The sequence below is a fragment of the Bufo gargarizans genome, chromosome 5 (genome assembly GCF_014858855.1).
Source record: "Bufo gargarizans isolate SCDJY-AF-19 chromosome 5, ASM1485885v1, whole genome shotgun sequence".
NCBI classification, from domain to species: Eukaryota; Metazoa; Chordata; class Amphibia; order Anura; family Bufonidae; genus Bufo; species Bufo gargarizans.
The window spans coordinates 69,822,147-69,848,009 of NC_058084.1; the positions used below are offsets into that span (position 1 = coordinate 69,822,147).

General features: G+C 46.4%; 1 protein-coding gene across 2 annotated transcripts in view; it reads left to right on the forward strand.

Moving 5' to 3' along the window:
• The first annotated feature begins 15,803 nt into the window (after positions 1-15,803).
• The window catches only part of LOC122939589 (polyamine-modulated factor 1-binding protein 1-like), a 340,683-nt gene continuing 330,623 nt past the window's right edge, over positions 15,804-25,863 (forward strand). For both annotated transcript variants that reach the window (XM_044295697.1, XM_044295698.1), the window contains exons 1-2: positions 15,804-15,867; positions 25,581-25,748. In XM_044295697.1, the coding sequence (XP_044151632.1) occupies positions 25,605-25,748 (144 nt within the window). In that variant the 5' untranslated portion in view covers positions 15,804-15,867; positions 25,581-25,604. The remainder of the gene's footprint in view (positions 15,868-25,580; positions 25,749-25,863) is intronic.

The following is a 25,863-nucleotide window of genomic DNA, read 5'->3' on the forward strand; positions in this document are numbered from 1 at the left end:
CTGTAGTGACATCCCTAGTAAGAATATATAATGCCCCCTTCTGTAGTGCCAGGTATATATAATGTTCCTCTCCCTACCTTAGTGTACCCAGTAGATAATGTCCCCCTCTGTAGTGCCAGGCATATATAATGCTCCTCCTCTTTCTTGGTGCACCCGGTAGATAATGCCCCCTCTGTAGGGTCAAGTATATATAATGCTTCCCCTCCTTTGTGCCCCCAGTAGTGCTGACATTTTGCTTTTTTTTTTTTTACTCCCATTCCCCGTCGCCATTTGCAATGCAGAGTACAGACTGATGTGTGGCTTTTGTTGCCATGTCCCGGTGCAGTCAGTCCCGATGTTATCACTGGTCCTGCGGCAGGTCTCGCACGATAATGTGATCATATGAGAACCCGCGCAGAAGGTTGTTGTTATGGTGACCTCTTGCGCCATTCTGCTTCTTCACTGACTTCCTCCCTAGTGGACTGAGGTGTATGAGACTGAACGGCCGCACATGAGGCAATGTTTGCTCCCCCCCTTATTGTTAACGTGGTGGCATCCTAGGCGAGTGCCTATCCTCCCCTACCCATCGTCCTGGCCCAATTCTGCAGTCTATAACAGCTACAGTTGCAAGAAAAAGTATGTGAATCGTTTGGAATGATATAGATTTCTGCACAAATTGGTCATAAAATGTGATCTGATCTTCATCTAAGTCACAACAATAGATAATCACAGTCTGCTTAAACTAATAACACACAAAGAATTAAATGTTACAATGTTTTTATTGAACACACCATGTAAACATTCACAGTGCAGGTGGAAAAAGTATGTGAACCCCTAGACTAATGACATCTCCAAGAGCTAATTGGAGTGAGGTGTCAGCCAACTGGAGTCCAATCAATGAGATGATATTTGAGGTGTTGGTTACAGCTGCCCTGCCCTATAAAAAACACACACCAGTTCTGGCTTTGCTTTTCACAAGAAGCATTGCCTCATGTGAATGATGCCTCGCACAAAAGAGCTCTCAGAAGACCTATGATTAAGAATTGTTGACTTGCATAAAGCTGGAAAGGGTTATGAAAGTATTTCCAAAAGCCTTGCTGTTCATCAGTCCACGGTAAGACAAATTGTCTATAAATGGAGATAGTTCAGCACTGCTGCTACTCTCCCTAGCAGTGGCCATCCTGTAAAGATGACTGCAAGAGAACAGCGCAGACTTCTCAATGAGGTGAAGAAGAATCCTAGAGTGTCAGCTAAAGACTTACAAAAGTCTCTGGCATATGCTAACATCCCTGTTAGCGAATCTACGATACGTAAAACACTAAAGAAGAATGGATTTCATGGGAGGATACCACAGAGGAAGCCACTGCTGTCTAAAAAACACATTGCTGCACGTTTACAGTTTGCACAAGAGCACCTGGATGTTCCACAGCAGTACTGGCAAAATATTCTGTGGACAGATGAAACCAAAGTTGAGTTGTTTGGAAGAAACACACAACACTATGTGTGGAGAAAAAGAGGCACAGAACACCAACATCAAAACCTCATCCCAACTGTGAAGTATGGTGGTGGGGGCATCATGGTTTGGGGCTGCTTTGCTGCATCAGGGCCTGGACGGATTGGTATCATCGAAGGAAAAATGAATTCCAAAATTTATCAAGACATTTTGCAGGAGTACTTAAAGCCATCTGTCCACCAGCTGAAGCTCAACAGAAGATGGATGTTGCAACAGGACAACGACCCAAGGCATAGAAGTAAATCAACAACAGAATGGATTAAACAGAAGAAAATACACCTTCTGGAGTGTTTACATGTTGTGCTCAATAAAAACATGGTAACATTTAGTTCTTTGTGTGTTATTAGTTTAAGCAGACTGTGATTGTCTATTATTGTGACTTAGATGAAGATCAGATCACATTTTATGACCAATTTGTGCAGAAATCCATATCATTCCAAAGGGTTCACATACTTTTTCTTGCAACTGTATGTGGTTGTAACCAAATCTATTCGTACTATTAGTGACTAGGAGATTTCTTCCAACAAAATGGCCACATTTGCTGTGTAGACAAAAGTAGACACTAAACCCAGCCCCCTCCTCCAACACTCCCTGGCTTATGTGCACTAGCATGTAATGGGGGGGGGGGGGGGGGGGATGGAGGGGGTAGTAGACATGGCTGCAGCCAGTGAGAACAATGCCTTCCTTTCTAGTTTATTTTCCTAATCTGCAATTGTGATATCTCTAATAACAAGAGTAAATAACAAAGACACATAAGATTATGTTACATTTTGTTGGCTGTTCTTTTTTGGGGATTTTGGCTTTAGTTCCCCTGACTTGTTTCACATTAACTGCTCAGGAACATAATGAAGAGGACCCAAAGAGGAGTCCTCTCAATGCATTTATCTGGTTTGCAGGAGCACAGCATTGGAATGGAAGAGAGTGTAAAGATAAAAATTACATAACTTTAACTCAGCGTCAATTACACTATACACCACTTACTCTAGTTTAGAGGGTGTTTTGGAGCTGACAAATTCCCTTTTAAAGGGGTTGACCACCCTTTGAGGAAATGTTGGCAACCCCCTCCAGGGCAGATCTGCAAAAGGAAGCATACTTACCTGCTCCCCGCTGCTGGGTCCTGACTCCTTTGCTTCCTGAACTCAGTTGCATTTCTTGGGTTGCCCGCTGGGTTGCTGGCTGCAAAGATGACCTGACCCCTTGCATCACATGGCCAATTGTGAAAAACATCTTGTGGCGAAATCAACCTCACCACTGGGTGCTGGAGAAGCCTGGTTGCCAGCCTCTTGCCCCACGATTATGGGCCCTCTCATCAGCCCATGCTAAACTTAAACCCCATGGCGATTTGACTGTGTTTGTGGCTTCTGAGCGCTGTTCGGATATATTGAACGCTCAGATCCAAGCCATCTGGGGATAAGTTGAATGTGGGGGTTCTGTTCAGTTTGATAGGAGTTATGTATTTTTGTTTAGTTTTGCTGTTGTGAATAGAGGTATTTAGAGGTATAGTACCTAGTTGGCTTACCACACCCAGTTAAACCAATTATCTCACACAGCCTAAGGCCCCCTGCATACGAACGTGTGCGCCCCGTGGTCGTGGTGCGGCCCGCAAAGCACGAGCACAGTCCGTGGGGCAGCCGCAGCAGATCGCGGACCCGTTCACTTGAATGCGTCCGCGATCCGGCCGTTCCGCAAAAAGATAGGACATGTTCTATCTTTTTGCGGAATGGAAGTATGGGTGAAAACCCACGGAAGCACTCTGTAATGTTTCCGTAGGGTTCCGTTCTGTGCTTCCGTTCCGTACCATTCTGTATCTCCGGATTTGTGGACCCATTCAAGTGAATGGGTCCGCATCCGTGATGCGGAATGCCCACGGAACGGCACCTGTGTATTGCGGATCCGCAAATGCGGTCCGCAATACGGCAACGGGAAGCACACGTTCGTGTGCAGGGGGCCTTACTCTGTAAAAACTGGTTTTGGGCAGAAAAGCCATGCTTCCTTTGTTGGACTTTTACTAACTTTTGAACCTCTTGTCTAATTCGTGCCATTTTTTGATGTTAAATGTCTATGTTTTATGCAATAGCTGGACAGTTAAATACTCTTCTGTCTTTTATTGTCTTTTGCTACCATGTGGCTAATAAATTTTTACCTCTGCCCTTGGATATAAATTGAATTACTTCCCAATTGTCTCCAGGACAGAAGACATTGTGTAAAACTGTGTATTCTCCTGCCTGTGATAATTACAATAACCCATTGTGTAAGGTAATTGCATCACAGGCAGAGGGGAGGATTTTTTGTGGGAGTGTCTGAGTGTATTGTACTTACTGGTTGTTTTTACAAAACCCTGTGGGTGGTACTAATGTGTAAGAATGTGCTTAAGAACAATAAACACACAGCTCTGGCTGTCCACTGCTTTACCCTCAACACGGAGCTTGGTCTCGTTCTTGGGGGGATTCACTGTATGCTGTTAGAGATTGATTGCTAGGAGTGTAAGCCGCTTGGGTGCGTTTCCTATTCGTCTGCTAGCAGCTATTTGTGAGGTTCCGTTCGGAGTTTAGAGCATTTCCTTGTATGCCGTAACACATCTGTAAAAAAACAATAATTTTTTAATGAGTTACATGAATTTTGCAGGGCCATGTGGCTGTTGCTGCGTCACCTGGCCTTAACATAATGCTGCCGCCTAAAAGTGGCCTGATTGTGGCTGTGATAGTTGTAACCTCAAGGAAATTTGGACATAACACACACTACAGTCAGGAAATGTTCTGCACAGTGAATACAATCTGTACAGGCAGGAAACGTTCTGCACAGTGAATGCAATCTGTTATCTACCTAACCCCAATGTACGGTGGCATTTTACGGGGGGGAAAAAAATCTACCTTATACAATCACAAGTGCGATCGATATTTCTTAACACTACAGACAAAATAAAAATATGTATTCTTCAAGTTAATTGTTAATCACAATAACAAGCTTAAGTAAAACAACAGGGAAATAGCTCCGTACTTTTTCCCACTTTTCTGAATCTATATGATTATTTCCATCCAACCGATGAATTATATTCTATTGATTTAGTCTGTTTCATGATGGCTCTGCTGTGCTTTTCATGTTATCTAGGCAGGCTGGGTGCAGCAAATCTCTAATTCTATATTCTTTTGTTGAAAGATTTTGAAACTGGAGCAGGCAATAATTGAACAGAGAAAGGAAATGAAACAACTCCAACATCTTTACCGAGACACTGGAAAAAAAATGGCCGATTACAGTCAAAAATTGAAACCCACATGATAACAGCTCAGAGTGAACAAGATGTACTTTTAAACGAGGTGAATACTTTATTCTGTTAGTGACATGTCTTGAATCGTGATTGATTGCTTTTTGTCCTTTTGTGAAATTCATAGGTTGGAAATATAACAGAAATTTGTTCTAATGCTTTAAGATGTTGTGGCCTTGCAGATCTTATACAAAAAAAAAACATCCATAAAGTAAAGGTTCAGAACTGAGATAGACAAAGAAATGCTGAAAGAAATGTAAAACTATTATTTAGTTAAACCTCATCTTCTAAAAATGAAACACCTTGACAGTAATAAGGCACCTTACAGTTCACACATTAGAATATTTCATATTCAAAAATACCAATGGATTTTTAAAATTTGGTTTCATGGTACAAGCTGGGATACAACGCGTATAGATTAGAACCAAGCTAATTTTGTTGATGACATTTTGTTCCAAGAGATATATTTTTGTTTTATTTGTATGACAACAAAGCCATATAAAGGCTTATTTTTTTATGTTTGTAGTGGCACCATTCACTCTACTGTAAAATAATTATTTGTGGGGTGGGGTAGGAAGAAAATCCAATTTAGTCATTGTTTTTGGGGTTTGGTTTTTACGGTGTACACTGTGCAGCAAATATGATGTGATAAACCATATTCTGTGGACGATTATGCATATACCAGTTTTTTTTTTTATTAAGCTTTTCCTCTTTTCAAAAATTAATACATTTTTAAAATGTAAGATTTTTATGTTTAAATTAATGGAGTTGTGTGGGGGATTTTTTTTTTCTGTGAGCCGTAGTATGCATTTGTGCCTTTTTGGTGTATATATGATTTTTGATCATTTTTATTTAAATTTCGAGAGACAAGGTTTTTTTTATGGTGTGATGTTCGCTGTGCGTTGGGTTTGGCAATTCCGTGGTATACACCCTTTAACCCCTTTACATGGATCTAGACCTCGGTGCAGGAAACCAACCAGGCCACTACCTCCTGGAGTAGTCCTGGTGAAGATGGTAGCTGACCCACAGGGCGAACATTCAATAGGCGCAGTCTGAATACAATTCAAGGACACGGCAGGCTGAGTATGTGCGTATTTCAGATGGCAATTCCAAGGTCGGAGGGAGGTGGAAAGGTGCAGAATCGGTAGTCAGGCAAGGTACAGTACATGGGTAGTCAAACAAGTCCCACCTTCGTGGGTTACTAAAGACTAGAAAACCCAAAACTCAGACAAGAAGGTGGATCCGCACACCAGCTAAATAGGGTGGCTGATTAGCACCTTAGTCAGAAGGTGGACAGGAAGCAAGAGGAAAGGATTAACTATTACAGTGCTGAAAGAAAGTTCACTGAGCACAGGTACCAATACACAAAGGGAGAGACACCTGCGGCTGCACAGGACAGTGGCAGGCAGGGGCCACTGGCATGAGATACATTTGATGGTCTCCACACTTTTGTAACACTTGTTAGCATCTTCAACAGTCTGACTTTGCTTTTGCAATCGCCGTGTAACATGGCGAAGCATGCTTTTGATTGCTGAAGAGTGCCACTTGAAACAGAGGTTGCTTCGTATTTTTCATGGTCTTTTTGTCAAATTTTATGAGAAAACGGTGTAACATGACAGGTGGAGACAGACACATTATAGAATTTTTTTTTATATTATCTTTCAAGGTGAATGATGATGGGGTCACCAACTATATCATTCATTTACATTTACTATGGGTCCTTCTGCTATGTACTGGAGACTAGTGTTGGTCGAGCACCAAAGCGCTTGAGTAGAACACTTCCCGATGCTCGGGTGCTCTACAGAGCTCCTGAGCACAATGGAAGTCAATGGGAGAACCCGAGCATTAAACCAGGCACCCCTTGCTCTGAAAAAAAAAAATATATATATATATATACACACACATATATATATATATATATATATATATATATATATATGACTTCTGCTGTATAGGAATACTTACTAGTAGTAAGTATTCCTATACAGCAGAAGTCTCCTAATTTTTTTTTTTTAGTAACTGCCCATGAAGCTCTATAGTGTAGTGGTTACCATTCTGGGCTGTAATGTCGAAGGCTGTGGGTTTGAATCCTGTCAGAAAAAGAGGCTAAATTTAATTTAAAAATACATATACGTTTTTAGCCATAATATATTTACATATATTATTAAATATTTAGAATATATAATAAAATTATAATATATGTAAATATATTATAGCTAAAACATCAGTAGTAGTTTCCCACATATTATGTATTCATATACCGTATATCAGAAGTATGATTTTATCTATATATATTTTTACTCAAAAAAATATTAAATATATACATTTAATATTGCCTCCTTTTCTGAAACATTTCTGTCGGGACTTGAACGCACAACCTTCTACATTACAGCCAAGTATCTTAACCACTACACTATAGAGCTACATGGCCAGTTACTAAAAAAATAGAATAATATGAGACTTCTGCTGTATCGGAATACTTACTACTTACTATATATTTTTTTGTAACTTGCCATGCAGCTCTATAGTGTAGTGGTTAACACTCCTGGCTGTAATGTAGAAGGTTATGAGTTTAAATCCTGCCAGAAACAGAGGCTGAATTAGATTTAAATACACTGACTCCAGCAGACGCGATATTCGGCCTAGCATAGCGATGCTCGAGCTGAACTGGTGTTTGGCCGAGCATGCTCGCCCTACACTACTGGAGACTTGTCAAGGAAAACTGTGATTGTTAAAGATCATATTAACACCGAGCTGTATGAAGAATGCAAGAAAGTTAAGTGTTTTCTAAGGAAATGCAGTTCAAGGTATGTTTAATTAAGCAAAGCAGAGAGCAGAAGAACAAATGCAAGGCCGGTGATAATGGACTCTGTGGAATATTGTATGACTGAAAAGCAGCTCTTCCTTTTGTTATATTGTAGTACTGCACATCGAGGTTCCACTGGAATTCTTTTGAAGCTTGCGTCATTGCATGTTAAGTAAAACAATCTGACTAGTAAAAATATTTGCAGTCTTCCAACCTTGTACTACTTCGACAGTGCCCTCAATACACGGCAAACTAATTTTTAATGGCCGTGGGCCAAGCAATTATTCAACAGCATATTGTAGTCTTTTTTATAAAGCCAAGGCCAGGAGTAACTCGTTTAGTCATAGCTTTTGTGTACTACTGGGTAACAACGCAGTCTCCGCTTCTGAATAATGATAACTCGTCTTCATTTCTAATCATATAATCATTTGGAAATGAAAAGGGACAAATTGAAAATAGCAGAGCACATTGACGTTTCTTGCATTACATAGTACTGTTTCTGAAGAACGTTATGTTCAACTACTAATAGGATTGGGGACAATTCCTTGGAATGTTGAGATGGTTGTAAAATCCCCACCCATTCTCTTCATTGCCGGCCGTGCTCATAGTGAATCCGTATTTTTTTTGCCTTTTACATTCATTTGACATTGGGGATGCATACATGGCAACAGTCCATTTTCCTGACTTTTCAAATTATGGTGGTCTAGACTATGGGGGTCATTTATCATGCTGAAATACGACTATATAAGGCGTATTTCAGGTGCAGATAGCCGATATCTGCGACTTCGCCCCTGCTCAAGCCAGGTCTAAAATTATGGGCGTGGCGCGGGTGGGGTAAGGGTCCATTCATCATTTTCTACGTCTGTTTTAGGCGTAGAAAATGGTCTAACTGTAAAACAGCTCGGAAGCTGTCTTACATTTAGAACTGGCGCTGGGTGCGCCTAAGTTATGGAGAGGCCTGCGCCTCTTCATAACTTCGGTAGATCCACCACTAGGACGGGGCCTTTATTAAGACCAGCGTCTAAAACACTGGTCGTAATAAATGTGCCCTTTCAATGGAGTAAAGCGCCAAACATCACTTTCAGCCATGGTCCAGACAGGTAACACATACATGCACATGTAGGGCTTATTAAAGAGATTCTCCTAGACCGGGAACCGATCTGGGCCGATTCCAGCCCTGAACTACCTTCTCCTTTGCTAATAGTCACCAGTAGACTGGCAATGTAACGTGCCATCTAACACGTCACCACTGCCAGCCAATGGCCATAGACCGGCAAGCAGATGTCACATCCCACTTTGCGTCCAGCAGGGATGACCAGAAGCGGAGTGCTGGAACTGGAGAGGTGGTGATAAGTCAATCTTTTATTTTTCACCCCTGCACATAGGTAAAAGGGTTCCTGGTCTAGAAAACCCCCCGTAACACAGCCCAGCCATATTTTCCATCGGTACTCCCCCTTCCTCCACTGTAAAGAAGCCCTATATGCATGTGTATGTATTAGGGGTGCTCCCATACTTGTTAATTGGGGTATTGTCCACCCCCCTTACACAGTTATGCATTTTAACTGACCCCTTATGGCTGTGTACTTCCATTGTTCATACACCAGTGACGGTAACTGGACATACATGTTGTGTCTAGGCATTATGCCAATGTGTGTGGTCCATTTCCAGTACACGGATCTGTACTGGACGTTCTGCTTTACTGTGGAATACACTACAACTTCATTGACTCTGGGTACTTGACTCCTTCTTGCATCACACTGTTTGTTGTGAGGAGCATGTGCGGTATATTTTATCCGATGCGCACAGTCCAAGGATGTATATTGGTTTGTATTCAGAGCCCAGGTGCATGCACTTTAGTGCTGTGCCAGCAGCCCTCAGAAAACCCATTTGCTACAGTAACATGGGCACAGAGCTGGTGAAGATGGCCCATGCTAAATGTATGGGGGTGCCGATGCACTGTCCTGCTCCTGTGTTAGGAGCACCACAAGCATTTTCAAAAGGTGTTTCACTCGGTTTTCATTCTTTGGGAAGATAACTTGTTGACTATGGATACCTCGTACTTTTTATTGTGATATTATGTGTGCATGAGGGCCCGTCGGTGGGGGGAGGTTTTTACACACTGATGATTAGTGGGGTCATTATGCATTCACAGTTGAATAGCTGAAAGACACATTGTTGTTTTATGCCTGATAAAGTCCCCTGCGTGGGTAAAAACGTGGCCTTAAAGGGAACCTGTCATGTGGATATTTGATTATAATCTCACGAATTATATACAATCATTAACTACTAAAAAGTACCTTAGATGGATTCACTTACTGGTGTGACAGATGGTTACCTCATACTATACACACAAAGATGCCGCATGCTAATGAGCTGATTGGAGTCCGGAGTGATGTCATTGAGTCCGGTGTATATTTAATTCAGAGCTATAGCCACTCCCCTGCCCACCTGCTGCTGGTTCCTATGGAAACAAACTGTCACTCAGCAGCAGGTGGGCGGGGAGAGTCGGGAGCTCATGAATATTCATGAGTCATAATTATCAGCTGGAGCTTTTCAATACAAGATGTTGGCAGATTGACTGGGTCAATTAAAGAAAGGGACCCAGCATTTTGCTAAGAATCAGTCACTTATTTATGTTGCCCTTAGTTAGGACACCATAAAACTGGTGACAGGTTCCCTTTAATCTATGTAAATAAATCAAAACCTTTTTCATCTTTGAATCCTGTGACACCTTCCTTTTGTTTCTGCATTGTTTGAGTCTGAATTTACTAAACACCAGGAGTTGCCCTGTGTGCCCATTAGAGACTGTTACCTATCAACTGTACACACAATTGAGACGAGAAACGGCAAGCTGTGTGCCTATCTGAGACTGCAACCACCAAGCTGTGTGCCACTATTTGTACCCACCAAGCTGCGTGCCTATCTGAGTCTGCAACCACCAAGCTGTGTGCCACTATTTGTACCCACCAAGCTGCGTGCCTATCTGAGTCTGCAACCACAAAGCTGTGTGCCACTATTTGTACCCACCAAGCTGCGTGCCTATCTGAGTCTGCAACCACTAAGCTGTGTGCCTATCTGAGACTGCAACCACAAAGCTGTGTGCCACTATTTGTACCCACCAAGCTGCGTACCTTTCTGAGTCTGCAACCACAAAGCTGTGTGCCACTACTTGTACCCACCAAGCTGCGTACCTGAGTCTGCAACCACCAAGCTGTATGCCTATCTGAGTCTGCAACCACTAAGCTGTGTGCCTATCTGAGACTGCAACTACCAAGCTGTGTGCCACTATTTGTACCCACCAAGCTGCGTACCTATCTGAGTCTGCAACCACCAAGGATCTTCTATCTTCATTCAGCAGGACCTGTGCCGTCACCACGTGGTGAGCGCGATGACGTCAGCGCAGGTCCTGCAAGAAGAAGAAAGAAGACGATAACAGCTGTGCGATCAAGTGGATGAGGTAATTATTTTTTAACCCTCAAGGGACATTTTACTTAGCATTCTGTATTAAGAATGCTATTATTTTCCATTATAACCATGTTATAATGGAAAATAATAAAGTGAATGGACCTCATCCCTATTTATTATCATCTCCTTAGAAACCATCCATGAAAATCGCATTACATCTGCACTTGCTTGCGGATGCAATGCGATTTTTACGCAGCCCCATTAACTTCTATGGGGACTGCGTTGCGTGAAAATAAAGAAAATGCTGTGATTTTCACGCAACGCACAAGTGATGCGTGAAAAACATCGCTCATGTACACAGCCATATTTAAATGAATGGGTCAGGATTCAGTGCGGGTGCTGTACGGTCACGTATTGCACCCGCGCGGTAAAATCGCTCGTCTGAAGGAGGCCTTACGGTCACGTGCATGTAGGGTTGGGCGATATACCGGTATCACGATATACCGCGGTATTAAAAAAACGGCGATATGGCGATATCGCCGTTTCCTAAATACCGCGGTATTTTGTGACGTCATCAAAGAGGTCAGCGCACATTGAGCGCTGACCTCTTCTAAACGTGCGTCCGCCCGCTTCTACCAACTCGCCTTCAGGAACTGACTGATCACTTACCGCCCGCCCCTGCACCTTGCTCTTCCTCTCGCTCCTGGCCTGCCTCCTTCTTGCTCCGCCTCCCTTAGTCAAGTCTCCACCCACCATCTGACATAATCACCGTCGTCACCCACCAGTGCCGGGCGCCGTGTGAGTACTGTGTGAGTACTGTCTCTGGAGAGACTTTTCCTGCGGCTGCTTCACTAGTGCGTTCTGTCTGATGACAAAGTTATAAACTTACTACTTCCCGCAGCGGCCGCCCCGGCTCTCCCTCCTCCTCGCTCCCATAAGACCTTATTATAACGCTCCTTGTGGTCCCCCCATACAGTGCAACGCCTCCTTGTGGCCCCCCATACAGTGCAACGCCTCCTTGTGGCACCCCATACAGTGCAACGCCTCCTTGTGGCCCCCCATACAGTGCAACGCCTCCTTGTGGCCCCCCATACAGTGCAACGCCTCCTTGTGGCACCCCATACAGTGCAACGCCACCTTGTGGCCCCCCATACAGTGCAACGCCACCTTGTGGCCCCCCATACAGTGCAACGCCTCCTTGTGGCCCCCCATACAGTGCAACGCCTCCTTGTGGCCCCCCATACAGTGCAACGCCTCCTTGTGGCCCCCCATACAGTGTAACGCCTCCTTGTGGCCCCCCATACAGTGTAACGCCTCCTTGTGGCCCACCATACAGTGTAACGCCACCTTGTGGCCCCCCATACAGTATAACGTCTCCTTGTGGCTGCCCCCATACAGTGCAACGTCTCCTTGTGGCCCCCCATACAGTATAACGTCTCCTTGTGGCCCCCCATACAGTATAACGTCTCCTTGTGGCCCCCCATACAGTATAACGTCTCCTTGTGGCCCCCCATACAGTATAACGTCTCCTTGTGGCCCCCCATACAGTGTAACGCCTCCTTGTGGCCCCCATACAATGCAACGCCTCCTTGTGGCCCCCTATACAGTGTAACGCCTCCTTGTGGCCCCCTATACAGTGCAACGCCTCCTTGTGGCCCCCATACAGTGCAACGTCTCCTTGTGGCCCCCCATACAGTATAACGCCTCCTTGTGGCCCCCCATACAGTATAACGTCTCCTTGTGGCTGCCCCCATACAGTATAACGTCTCCTTGTGGCTGCCCCCATACAGTGCAACGTCTCCTTGTGGCCCCCCATACAGTATAACGTCTCCTTGTGGCCCCCCATACAGTATAACGTCTCCTTGTGGCCCCCCATACAGTATAACGTCTCCTTGTGGCCCCCCATACAGTATAACGTCTCCTTGTGTTTTTTTTTCTTTTAAACGGGTATTTATCGCGATATATATCGTTATCGCGATAAATTTTTTAATATCGTTATCGTCTGAATATTTTTGATATCGTCCAACCCTACGTGCATGCAGGGCCGGCCTTAGGCCTTTAGGCGCCCTTTGCGAGAAAGCTTTACAGCGCCCCATAGTGACCACGCCCCTCAGTGACCACGCCCCTCAGTAACCACACACCCCAGTAACCACACCCTTTCAGTGGTCACACCCATTTCTCCAATATCTGCTCAATTTAAAACCTTCCATTCCATTAAGTCCCCAAAAAACTGATTACAAGCTATGATAAAAATACAACTTTTATTCAAAAGGTATTAAACATGTAAGCACAATATAATCATTCATATTAAATAAAACAACAGAGGACACAGGGCACGATATGTATGCAAACACAGCTGAGCGAGTGCAGGGCAAGGGCCCGCATACACATTGCTCATCCTGCCTGTCATACCCCCCCCACACCGGGTATTTTGGGGGGCATTAGTGGTTGGATGATGCGGATTGTGCACATAGCCACCAATCATATCCCCCCCCCCCCTCCTAATGGTAACTGATGTGCTGGGGGAGAGGAATATGATTGGTGGCTATGTGCACACTCAACATCAGCAGAAAGGAGTTAAAGTCCAACCCTTAATGGCCCCCAAAATCCCTGGGGGGGGGGGGGGGTTGATGTAGTTGCAGGAAAGCACACTGTCCCCCTGTCCACTATGAGCCCCCCCTGGTCCTCTCTGAGCCCCCCCCCCTCACCCATTGCACACTTTTCCCACTCCAGATGGGCCAGTGGGCTGGCAGCAGCACATCCCCCCGCCCAGTCACCATGGCATTGGCACATTTCTCCCTGTCCCCTCCAGATGGGCAGCATCAGCACATCTCTGTCCCCCCCCCACCCCCGCGTCACCATGGCATTGGCACATTTCTCCCTGTCCCCTCCAGATGCGTCACCATGGCATTGGCACATTTCTCCCTGTCCCCTCCAGATGGGCAGCATCATCAGCACATCATGTGCTGATGCTGCCCATCTGGAGGGGACAGGGAGAAATGTGCCAATGCCATGGTGACGCGGGGGTGGGGGGGGGGGACAGATGTACTGATGCTACCCATCTGGAGGAGAAATGTGCCAATGCCATGGTGACGCGGGGGCGGGGGTGGGACAGAGATGTGCTGATGCTGCCCATCTGGAGGAGAAATGTGCCAATGCCATGGTGATGCGGGGGCGGGGGTGGGACAGAGATGTGCTGATGCTGCCCATCTGGAGGAGAAATGTGCCAATGCCATGGTGATGCGGGGGTAGGGGTGGGACAGAGATGTGCTGATGCTGCCCATCTGGAGGAGAAATGTGCCAATGCCATGGTGACTGGGGGAGTGGGGGGGGGGCAGAGATGTGCTGATGCTGCCCATCTGGAGGAGAAATGTGCCAATGCCATGGTGACTGGGGGGGGGGGGGGGGGGGACAACAGAGACTCTGTCCCCCCCCCCAGTCACCATGGCATTGGCACACTTCTCCCTGTCCCCTCCACTTGGGCAGCATCAGCACATCTCTGTCCCGTCCCCCCATCCCCCATGGCACTGTTGGCACATTCAGATAAATCATATTCATAATCATTTCTCCAAATAAAAAATACCTACTTGTTCTCTAGCTGTTGACTAGTGCTGCCGCGTGGGCCTTGCTGACTCTGCTGGCTGGGCGCGCTCTGTCTCCTCTCTGGGGGCGGAGCTCAGTGGCTACGCTCCAGCAGCCACTGGTCTGCTCTCTTAAAGAGACAGGCAGGCCAGCCAGGCAGCAGAGCGGAGCTCAGAGCGGCCACGAGCCCCGCCCCCTCCTCACTCCTTCAGTCCGGACCGGAGCGCAGTGTGTGTCATACTGTGAGTGTGACTGTCTGTGTTGTAAGTCCGCCGCCCGCCCGCAGGCCCTGCCCCCTTCAGAATAAAGATTCGCGTCACTGCGGGCTGTCGGCCGCCCGGCGCCCCTGTTGCTATGGCGCCCTGTGCGGCCGCACAGCCCGCACACCCCAAAGGCCGGCCCTGCGTGCATGAGCCCTAGATTCAAATGCTGTGCATTTAAAATCCACACTTCTGGTCAATTTCCATTACGGATTTTCTTTGGATGAGATTTCTAAAGATGTCATCCATTAGTTTGCAGATCTGCTGCACATACCCCGTCTCCCTGTACACGTACTGGTTGTGTGTGCCCGCCATGTAACTGCGCAACAAGTACAGCACATCGCTTTATCAGTTTTTGGCTAAGTACTGGTGACGCACACAAAAAAAAAACAATTTGCAGGAAAGGAGTGAAGTACTAAAAACACGTAAGTCTGGTCTGAACACCAACTACTGCTCCAGATTCAAAGATGTTTTGGGTCATTAGTGGTTACCTTTCTATGACATTTGGGTGCAGATTAGCAACCAATCAGATGCCATCTTTCATTTTTCAGAGCTCCTGTGGAACATGAAAGGCAGAATCTGATTGGTTGCTAGGGGCAACTAAGCCAGTTCTACTTTACAGCAGTTTGAATAAATCTACCTCATATGTGTAGAGAACACCGCACACTCATTACACTTTGTAATAATCAGAATTACTAATTGTATATAGCGACAACGCCTGGTGCGCCATAGTGAACTCTTCAGCCAGCCTTATACACGCCACCAGGGCTAGACATCTAGCAGGCTACAATGCCACCTGTAGATGACCATCCCGCCCCGCTCCGTCCCCTCTCCTCCCGCACAATGTACACAAACAGCAACTGTATAGAACTCCAACCGTCCCCGCACCGCGTGTAGCCAATCACAGCGCTCCTCTCACAGGAACCAGCAGCCGAGACAGATGTTATCCGCGCTCTCATTGGCCACTTTCTCCTGGGGACAGTATGTGGGCGGGTTGTGAAGAGTCAGAGCGGAGTAAAGTAGTCATTCAGCGGTTACACGGCGTCTGTGCACCTGCAAGGTAACCTGTGATATGCATGTTGTAATACGGCAGCCTGGACACATTTGCACTTCCACTATAGTAGGCGAACCGTAGAAAGACAAGTTTTAGGACGTATTTTACAGTCATAACTTATTCCTAGAAATTGTGTAGAAACATGTATTTTACAACGTCCTGCTGCGTGCAGCTCAGATGCTTTCTGGTGTATGCTTGTTCCCGGGTGGGTGTCTTCCCCGAGCTCCATACACTGTGTGGTATACAGAGGATCTTTTCTATGGCAGACTTCTCATTTTATTCCTATTCTAGCTGTTTATGCTGTAGTCTTACATCTGGGGAGTATTATGTCAGTTTTTTTTGTATAATTGTGTTGTAAAGGCTTGCGCTTGCGTAGAACGGCGTATTTATTTCAGCTATTTTAGTTGTCAGAAAAGGGGTTGCGGCTTTTAAGGTGCGCTGCGTCCTTCAGGAATATGGCGCATACAGCACTCCGGTATCCGTAAGCATGATGCTGCATGAATCCCGTCGTACGTTAAATAACCGCAGCCATCAGTCCTTTAGGGCATTTACAGGTCACAAGTTATTTGGTTCAGGGCCAATTCACACGCTGCATTCCTTACTACTTTCACATGGCAAAAAAACTAACAGAATTTGCACAATAAGGCTCCATTCACACGTCCGTGATGTGTTGCGCACCCGCAAATTGCGGGTCCGCAACACACCAGCCCGGCACCCCCATAGGAATGCCTATTCTTGTCCGCAAGCTGCGGACAAGAATAGGACACGTTCTATCTTTTGCGGAGCTGCGGACCCGAAGATCGGGGACGTGCTCCGCAATTGCGGATGCAGACAGCACACTGTGTGCTGTCCGCATCCATTCCGTCCCCATGGGGAATGAATGGGTCCGCACCCGTTACGCAAAATTGCGGAACAGATGCGGACACATTCTGTGGACGTGTGAATGGAGCCTAAGGCTACTTTCACACTAGCGGCACGGATCTCCGGCAGGCTGTTCCTTCGGGTGAACAGCAAACCGTGTGCTGTCCGTATCCGTATGTCTGTTCCGCAGTCCCACAAAAAAGATAAAGCATGTCCTAATCTTGTCCGTTCTGCATAGTGAGGAACCTGCGGAAGGGAAAATGTGGGATGCGCACGGCCGGAGCGCAAAACTGAGAGTCATGTGCACGACACCTTAGGCTACTTTCACACTAGCGGCACGGACCTCCGGCAGGCTGTTCCATCGGGTGAATAGCCTGTCGGATCCGTCCTGACGCTAGTGATCGTGTGCCCCCCGGACTGCCTCTCCATCCCCATTGACTATAATGGGGGGCGGAGTTCCGGCGGAGGCACTGCAGCGCATGGCGAGAGGCTGCCAGAAAAAACTACATGTCTGACATTTATTCCAGCAGCCTCTCGCTGTGCGCTCCTCTCTACGAGTCAATGGGGGATGGATCCATTTTCTATTGTGTCAGAGAAAACAGATCCGTCCCCATTGACTTGCTCCGCATCCCAGGACCGAACGCAAACCGCAGCATGCTGCGGTTTTCTCTCCGGTATGAGGACACACCAAAAGGGACAGAATTCATTTTGAAGCATTCCGTTCTCTTCAGTTCCGTTTTGTCCTTATTGACAATAGGGAGAAAACGGAAGCGTTTTTTTCCGGTATTGAGACCATATGATGGATCTCAATACTGGAAAATATTAACGCTAGTGGGAAAGTAGCCTAAGAATTCCGTAATGGATTCAGTTACTATGAATCATAACGGAATTCTATGACGGCATCCACCACGGAGGCCTATCATTTCGGATGAGCGGGTGTCACGCTGTGGACTCGCAGCGCAGCTCCCAGCACTGCTGGGGTTGCATAGCATTATATTGATTTATGATGCTATGTAACCCTTAGAGCAGGCATGGCCAACCTGAGGCTCTCCAGCTGTTGCAAAACTACAACTCTCAGCATGCCTAGACTGCCTACAGCTATCAGCTTACATTAGGGCATGGTGGGAGTTGTAGTTTTACAACAGCTGGAGAGCCGCAGGTTGGCCATCCCTGCCTAAGGCCTCTTTCACACTACAGTATGTCGATTTCAGTGTTTTGCTGTCCGTTTTTCACGGATCCGTTGTTCCGTATTTTTGCTTCCGTTGTGTTTCCATTTCGTTGTGTCGTTCCGTTTTTCCGTGTGGCATATACAGTATACAGTAATTACATAGAAAAAATTGGGCTGGGCATAACATTTTCAATAGATGGTTCAGAAAAAAATGGAACGGAAACGGAAGACATACGGATGCATTTTTTTGTCGGACCCATTGACTTGAATGGAGCAACGGACCGTGATTTGCGGGCAATAATAGGACATGTTCTATCTTTGAACGGAACAAACGGAAATACGGAAACGGAATGCATACGGAGTACATTCCGTTTTTTTTGCGGAACCATTGAAATGAATGGTTCCGTATACGGACCGTATGCGGAACGCAAAAAACGGCCCGCAAAACGAAAACAAAAAACGGTAGTGTGAAAGAGGCCCTAGAGGTATGGGATGTATAGGATAAGGCTACTTTCACACTTGCGTTCAGAGCGGATCCGTCTGGGGTCTGCCCAGACGGATCCGCTCATTTAATGCAGACGATGGGATCCATTCAGAACGGATCCGTCTGCATTATATTGTAGAAAAAATTCTAAGTGTGAAAGTAGCTGCAGATGGATCCGTCCAGACTTTACATTGAAAGTCAATGGGGGACGGATCCGTTTGAAAATTGAGCCATATTGTGTCAAATTCAAACGGATCCGTCCCCATTGACTTACATTGTAAGTCTGGACGGATCCGTTTGCCTCCGCGCGGCCAGGCGGACACCCGAACGCGGCAGTTTGCGTCCGGATTACCGGATCCGGCAGGCAGTTCTGACGACGGAACTGCCTGGTGGAATCCTCTGCCGCAAGTGTGAAAATACCCTTATGCAGTAGGCACACACTGAATGGTGTGCTTAAAGGTACTTTCACACTTGCGTTTCAGATTTCCAGTATTGAGATCCGTCATAGAGGCTCAATGCCGGAACAAAAACGCTTCAGTTTTGTCCCCATTCATTGTCAATAGTAACAAAACTGAACAGAACGGAGTTCTCCAAAATGCATTCCGTTCCGTTTAGTTGTGTTTCCAGACCGGAGAGCAATCCGCAACATGTATTTTGCTTTCTGTCCTGAGATGCGAAGCAAGATGGATCCGTCATGACCCCCAATGCTCGACGGATCTCTTTTCTCTGACGCAAAAGAAAACGGATCCGTCCCCTATTGACTTTCATTGGAGTTAATGATGGATCCGTCTTGGCAATGTTAATGGGGTCATATCGAGAACGAAGCGGGGAGCGCTGTGGCTGGAGGAACCCGGATTTCCCGGGGTCCGTCCACCGCCAAGCGCTGCTCCGATAGAAGTGAATGGGAGCGCGACGCGCATGCGCAGCCCATGCTCCCATTCATTTCTATGGAGCAGACGGCAATAGCCGTGCCAGCACTTGGCTATTTTCGGCGGCCCCATATAAACGAATGGAGGGCGTCTAGAGATATGCTCCCATTGTCTGAGATGGGAAAACCCCTTTAAAGATAATACAACCGGATCCGTTCATAATGGATACAGATGGTTGTATTATCAGCGACGCAAACATTTTTGCTGAACCCTGCCGGATCCAGCAAAAACGCTAGTGTGAAAGTAGCCTTAGGGATGTAAAAGTATACAAAAAATAGAAAATGAATAAATAAAGTATATTAGACAAATGTTATAGAGGGGATTAGGGACAACATATTAAAAATTATTATAAAAGTTTAGTTAGGGTACTTTCACATTTGCGTTTTTCTTTTCCGGCACTGAGTTTCGTCCTAGGGGCTCAATACTGGAAAATAACTAATCAGGCATATCCCCATGCATTCTGAATGGAGAGCAATCCGTTCAGGATGTCTTCAGTTCAGTCTTTTTGACTGATCAGGGCGGAGAAAATACCGCAGCATTCTACGGTTTTATCTCTGGACAAAAAAACGGAACATTTGCCGGAATGCCTCAAATGTTTTAGGAATGTATTAGTGCCAGATCCGTCCTTCCGGTATGCGCATGCGCAGACCTGAAAAAAATGTGGAAAAAAATAAATGCTGGATCTGGCATTTTAATAAATTTGTTAGACGGATCAGAATCTTAAAATGCGATCAGTTGGCATATGTTTTGACGGATCCGGCAGGCAGTTCCGGCGACAGAACTGCCTGCCGGATTCCTCTGCCCTAAGTGTGAAAGTACCCTTACAAAAGATGTTTGCAAAAAAACGTGTGAAACCAGCATGACCGCTGCCTCCGCCCTAGGACCGCAGTGAGTGCCGTCTGGTGGACACGTCCGTACGTCTGGACACTTGGCTTCTATAGAGGTTTCTTATAGAATGAGAAGGTTTTTTCTTTAGTGCATTGCTTTTTAGCTACTATTTGGTCGTCTATTTGCTTCACATCGTGCATTGGTTAGGAAGCTCTATAGTACAATAGTGCAGATTTCTGTGCCTTATTATTGCAGATGAACCCTGTTATTTGGCTCCTTTCAGCCTGTAAATTGGGCATTCTTCTTCAGCCGCAGTAATTACCTTATAAACATGCTGACATTTGTAATGTAATGTACTGCGAGAGGCGTCCTGGTAATGAGCGCGTATAGTTGGTGGGTTTTTATAGGTTTGTGGCAGCAGTTGTTTGTGAAGTGAATATTGACATGTGATGATAAGGGGCACACAATAGAAGACCCGGAGATTGTCACATAGGGGAAGTTACCATCGATACCATTTATTTCCAGCTGCTCTTTATTCATCTGAAGCAAAGGCCGCTCCTAAATGTTATAATTCCAGCAATAGTTTATATAGCGCGCTTCACCAGAGGCAAAAACGCAGTTTTATTCATATGTAAATGAGGGCTCGCAAGTGTCCAGGGGCGGCGTTTGGGCTGAAAGTGCCCTGGCCGCTCTGCCTTTATCATACATAACCCATCCTCAGCCTGTTCCTTGGCCTGCCCTGTAAGCCTTTTGCGTCATCCAGTGTACTGGCCAAGATCCCACCGGCGCATGCGCAGTGCATGGAGCGATGCTGCTGCCCACAATTGTCGTCACAGTGCGCATGCTCCGGTGGGGTCTCGGCCAGTACACTTGATGAAGTCAGAGGCTTACAGGCCAGCCAAGCAAAGGGCTGGGGAGGGGTTATGTGAGAAGAAGGGGCTTACAGCCCGAACGCCACTCCTGGGCACTGCATTTTTGCCTCTGGGGAACATTAAAACAAAAGGACAAAGGTAACATTTGACTCCTCTATAGTTAAGCTACAGCGCTATGTAAGCGGTCTGTAAGGGCAATCTGTGGTGACAGACTTCCTATAGTTAAAGAAAGGACCAGCGGAATATTATAAGCTGGAAATGATCCGAGGACAGTTAAATAAAAAAAAGTCTTTCATACGCGCAGTCATGTGATGGGGTACACAGCTGTAGTACGGCTCTTTGCAGTGTATACAAAACCTGTAATACAGCAGCCGTGGGAGTTTAGGATGTCCTAATGTACGGTATGAAATGCAGGCTCTGGTAGGATTTTCCTGATTCCATGAGGCCATCAGAAAATAAATTGTGCCTTGTACCAGGAGATGCTCTATTACCTCTAGAGATACAGTCCTGATCAAAAGTTTAAGACCACTTGAAAAATGGCAAAAAATCATATTTTACATTGTTGGATCTTAAAGGTTTCAAGTAGAGCTTCAACACGCAACAAGAAGAAATGAGAGTGAGACAAAACATTTTTTGAGCATTCAATTAATTGAAAATAACGATTAAACTGAAACAGGCTGTTTTTCAGCTGATCCAAATTTTAGGACCACATGCCTTTAAAAGGCCAAATCTGTGCAAAGATGTGGATTCAATGTCATTTTCTGTCAGGTAGTCACACGTTGTGATGGCAAAGGCAAAAAAATTCCCTTTTTGAACGTGGTCGGGTTGTTGAACTGCATAAGCACTCCATCGCTGCTGAGGTGGGACGCAGTAAGACAGTCATTTGGAATTTCTTAAATGATCCTGAGGGTTATGGAACAAAAAAGTCAAGTGGAAGACCCAAAAATTTTTCATCTGCACTGAGGCGGAGGAGGATCCAATTGGCTGTCCGTCAAGACACTGGACGATCCTCGACCCAAATTGAGGCCCTTACTGGTGCTGACTGCAGCCCCATAACCATCAGACGGCATCTGATACTGAAGGGCTTCAAAAACAAAAAACGACTTTAAAGACCTCGTCTCCTTGAACGCCACAGAACTGCCAGTCGCTCCTTCTTCTGTCTGTGTGGCGCATTGCTAATGCTTATAGGATTAGCAATGCGCCGCACAGACCTATGAGAAGAAAGAGCGCCCGGCGGCCACGTCGCACGTGAGTATAATGCTGCTCATTAACATACTATGGCAGCCAGGACTTCAGTAGCGTCCTGGCTGCCATGGTAACCGATTGGAGCCCCAGCATTACACTGCTGGGACTCTGGTTGGAACTGCCCACTGCCACCATTAATGGGGGGGGAGGAGGGGGACCCTGTGGCCACTGCTACCAATGATTAATACTGGGGAGGGAGGGGGGGGGTGGGTTTGAGATACCAGATGGGGCTGATAAGAGGGAGAGGCTGGGGGACGGATCAGAGGCTGGGGGGCACATGAGAGGCTAGCTGCCATGGTCAGCTCCCTGCTGTTGTGTGCACAAAGCACAGGGCAGTAGGGAGAGTGTTAAGTCCTATTCACCCTAATAGAGCTCTATTAGGGTGAATATGACAAAGGCTCTAGCCCTTAAGGAGGCTAATAGTTATTAAATAAAAAGTAAAAAAAAAAAAGTTTAACCCCCCCCCCCCCAATATAGAAAACAATAAATCGCGATATATATCGCATATCGCACATGCTTAAAATTATATTGCAATATAGATTTTAGGCCATATCGCCCACCCCTACACTACAGTACACAATTTCCCGCAGGACAAGGGACTTCTTCCAGGAGAATAACATCACTCTTTTTGCCCATCCTGCATGTTCCCCTGATCTAAATCCAATTGAGAACCTTTGGGGATGGATGGCAAGGGAAGTTTACAAAAATGGACAACAGTTCCAGACAGTAGATGGCCTTCGTGCGGCCGTCTTCACCACTTGGAGAAATGTTCCCACTCACCTCATGGAAACTATATAAACAATAACGGCGGAGATACTCATTCCTGAGTTCATGTTTGGAAGTTGGATTTCTGTTTTGGGGTAGTTTATATTATTTTTTTTGGAGGTGTGGTCCTACACTTTTGATCAGCTGAAAAACAGCCAGTTTCAGTTTATTCGTTGTTTTCATTAAATTGAATGCTCAAAAAATGTTTTGTCTCACTCCAATTTCTTCTTGTTGTATGTTGAAGCTCTACTTGGAACGTTGTTAAGATCCAGCCATGCTAAATATGTTTTTTTTTGCCATTTTTCAAGTGGTCTTAAACTTTTGATCAGGACTGTATTGTGTAATATTCACCATCAAAAAGACGCAAAGGGTTTACACCAAATTATTTTTAAAAATGTTGTGACTTTTTGGAGGTTTTAATCCCCGCTTGACACGTTTTCAAAAGTGAGTCGGGCAGTGGGCAGTGCGGGGCCAGCCATGCTAATTTAAGGAGACTGCGGTAGATCCAGGGGCAAAATGGGGACTTAAAGTGGCCCTTGAAAAAAAACTAAAAGTGGTCCCAATGTTGTAGGCGGGTCTAAAGTGACAGAAAGCAAATACACAGTGCAGTACAAAACACTGTCCCAGAAAAAACAAATACACAGTGCAGTAGGGCTGCAGTAAACAATTTTTTTTACGATTAATCGAGTCGTCTAATAAGAAAAAATGAATTGAATTTAATAGACTTTTTTCCTTTATAAAAACTCATCAGACCCCCTCCCATCAGTCCCCAACACCCTTCATTTCCCCCCCGGTGCGATCAGCCCAAGTGCATTAGTTCCCCCAGTGCCATCAGCTCCACTCCCCCACAATCAGCCCCTCCATGCCATCCATTGCCATGTCCCCCACTCCCCCAGTGCCATCAGATCAGCCCCTCCATGTCCCCCAGTGCCATCAGATCAGCCCCTCCATGTCCCCCAGTGCCATCAGGCCAGCCCCTCCATGTCCCCCAGTGCCATCAGGCCAGCCCCTCCATGTCCCCCAGTGCCATCAGGCCAGCCCCTCCATGTCCCCCAGTGCCATCAGGCCAGCCCCTCCATGTCCCCCAGTGCCATCAGGCCAGCCCCTCCATGTCCCCCAGTGCCATCAGTCCAGCCCCTCCATGTCCCCCAGTGCCATCAGGCCAGCCCCTCCATGTCCCCCAGTGCCATCAGGCCAGCCCCTCCATGTCCCCCAGTGCCATCAGGCCAGCCCCTCCATGCCATCCATTGCCGGCTGTCCCCCTTCAGTGCCATGTCCCCAGCGCCAGTGAAATAAAATACTTACCTTTCCTGTAGGGGTGCCGCTCCACAGCTCCTTCCTCTTCTTCTCCGCATGCTGCACTGGATCCTGACATCACACAGCGTCGGGTCCTGACGTCACACAGCGCACACTATGACCTGATGATGTGTCAGGATCCAGTGCAGCGCGGTACGGGCCGGCGGGTGACCACGGAGCGGTAAGTAATAGCAAGCGCTTCACTCCCGCTCCGTGGTCACATGACACAAACGAATCCTCGATGCAAAAAATTTGCATTGATGATTTTTTTTTTTTTTGGGTCGAATTACTCGATTCAATCGAGTAATCGTTTCGGCCCTACAGTGCAGTACAAAATACAGTCCCAGCAGAACCAAATACACAGTGCAGTACGAAATACTGCCGCCCCGCCGCAGCATTTGACTAACACTGTCCTGAGGAAGGCACAGGTTCGTAAGTACCAGATGCTCTCATCTCAGACAATGGGGGCATATCGCTAGGACATTGTCTTATAGGTGCAGGTCCCTATATTAAGAACAGAGCCCCGAAAGTGAAGGAGAGCACACTGCGCATGCGCGGCACCCTCCCATTCGCTTCTATTGGAGAGGCGGGGATTAGCGCTTGGTGGTGGACGGACCCTGGGAAATCTGGGGTCCTCCAGCCACAGCGCTCCCCGCTCCGTTCTCGATATAGGTGCGGGTCCCAGTGATATGCCCCCATTGTCTAAGATGGGAATACCCCTTTAATGAATGCTGAGCTCATCAGATCACTATGTACCCGAGCACCAGCCGTGAGGAGGGCTTGGGCCTGACCCCTGTGAATCTGCCCACCGGGCAATTTCACCCCTGAGTAGATCATACCTAAAGTCTGCACAGATTTACCAAAATTATTGGGAGAAAAAAAAACTGCCTCCTAGTGTGTGGATGACATTTCTCCCCCACACTGCTGGTACTGCATGCAGATCCGCAGCGTATACGGCCCGTGCGGACATGCCTTTCCAGCGAGTTTATGACAATCACGGAGAGAGACACCCTCCCCAGTAAACTGAGAACGAGTCCTTCTGACAGGATGAACCGAATGGTTCGAGTTTGTAATTAATGTAAGGCAGAAGCTGCGACCGCACATTACCACGCAGACGCCCGTGCATTACAGTAGAATCTGTCTGCCCGTGCCCGGGGTTAGCACACATGCTGATGTTCTGTCTGACACATGGCTTTGTTAGACTCCCAATACCGCAAACATCTGCCTATAACGTCTTTCACTTCAATATGTCTGCCGTCAATCTGTTCCAGCTTCAGCAGATCAACGGGCTAAACATGGAAGTCGGAATCCTGAAATCTGAATTGCATCGAAAGAGCAGAGAGATGGAGGCGCTGGAGGCTCAAGTCCAGCAGCAGAAGGAAAGTCTGCACAGGGCGAGCGACAAACTGAAGGACACCAAGAGGGCGGCTGCAAGCAAGGTAATCGCATACAATTCACTGCCTGATGACGAGTAACCGTTATGGCAATAGATGGAATTTACCAGCACACACATGCTTTCCTAGAATAGTCCCTTTCTTTTTGGGGCGTATTCCT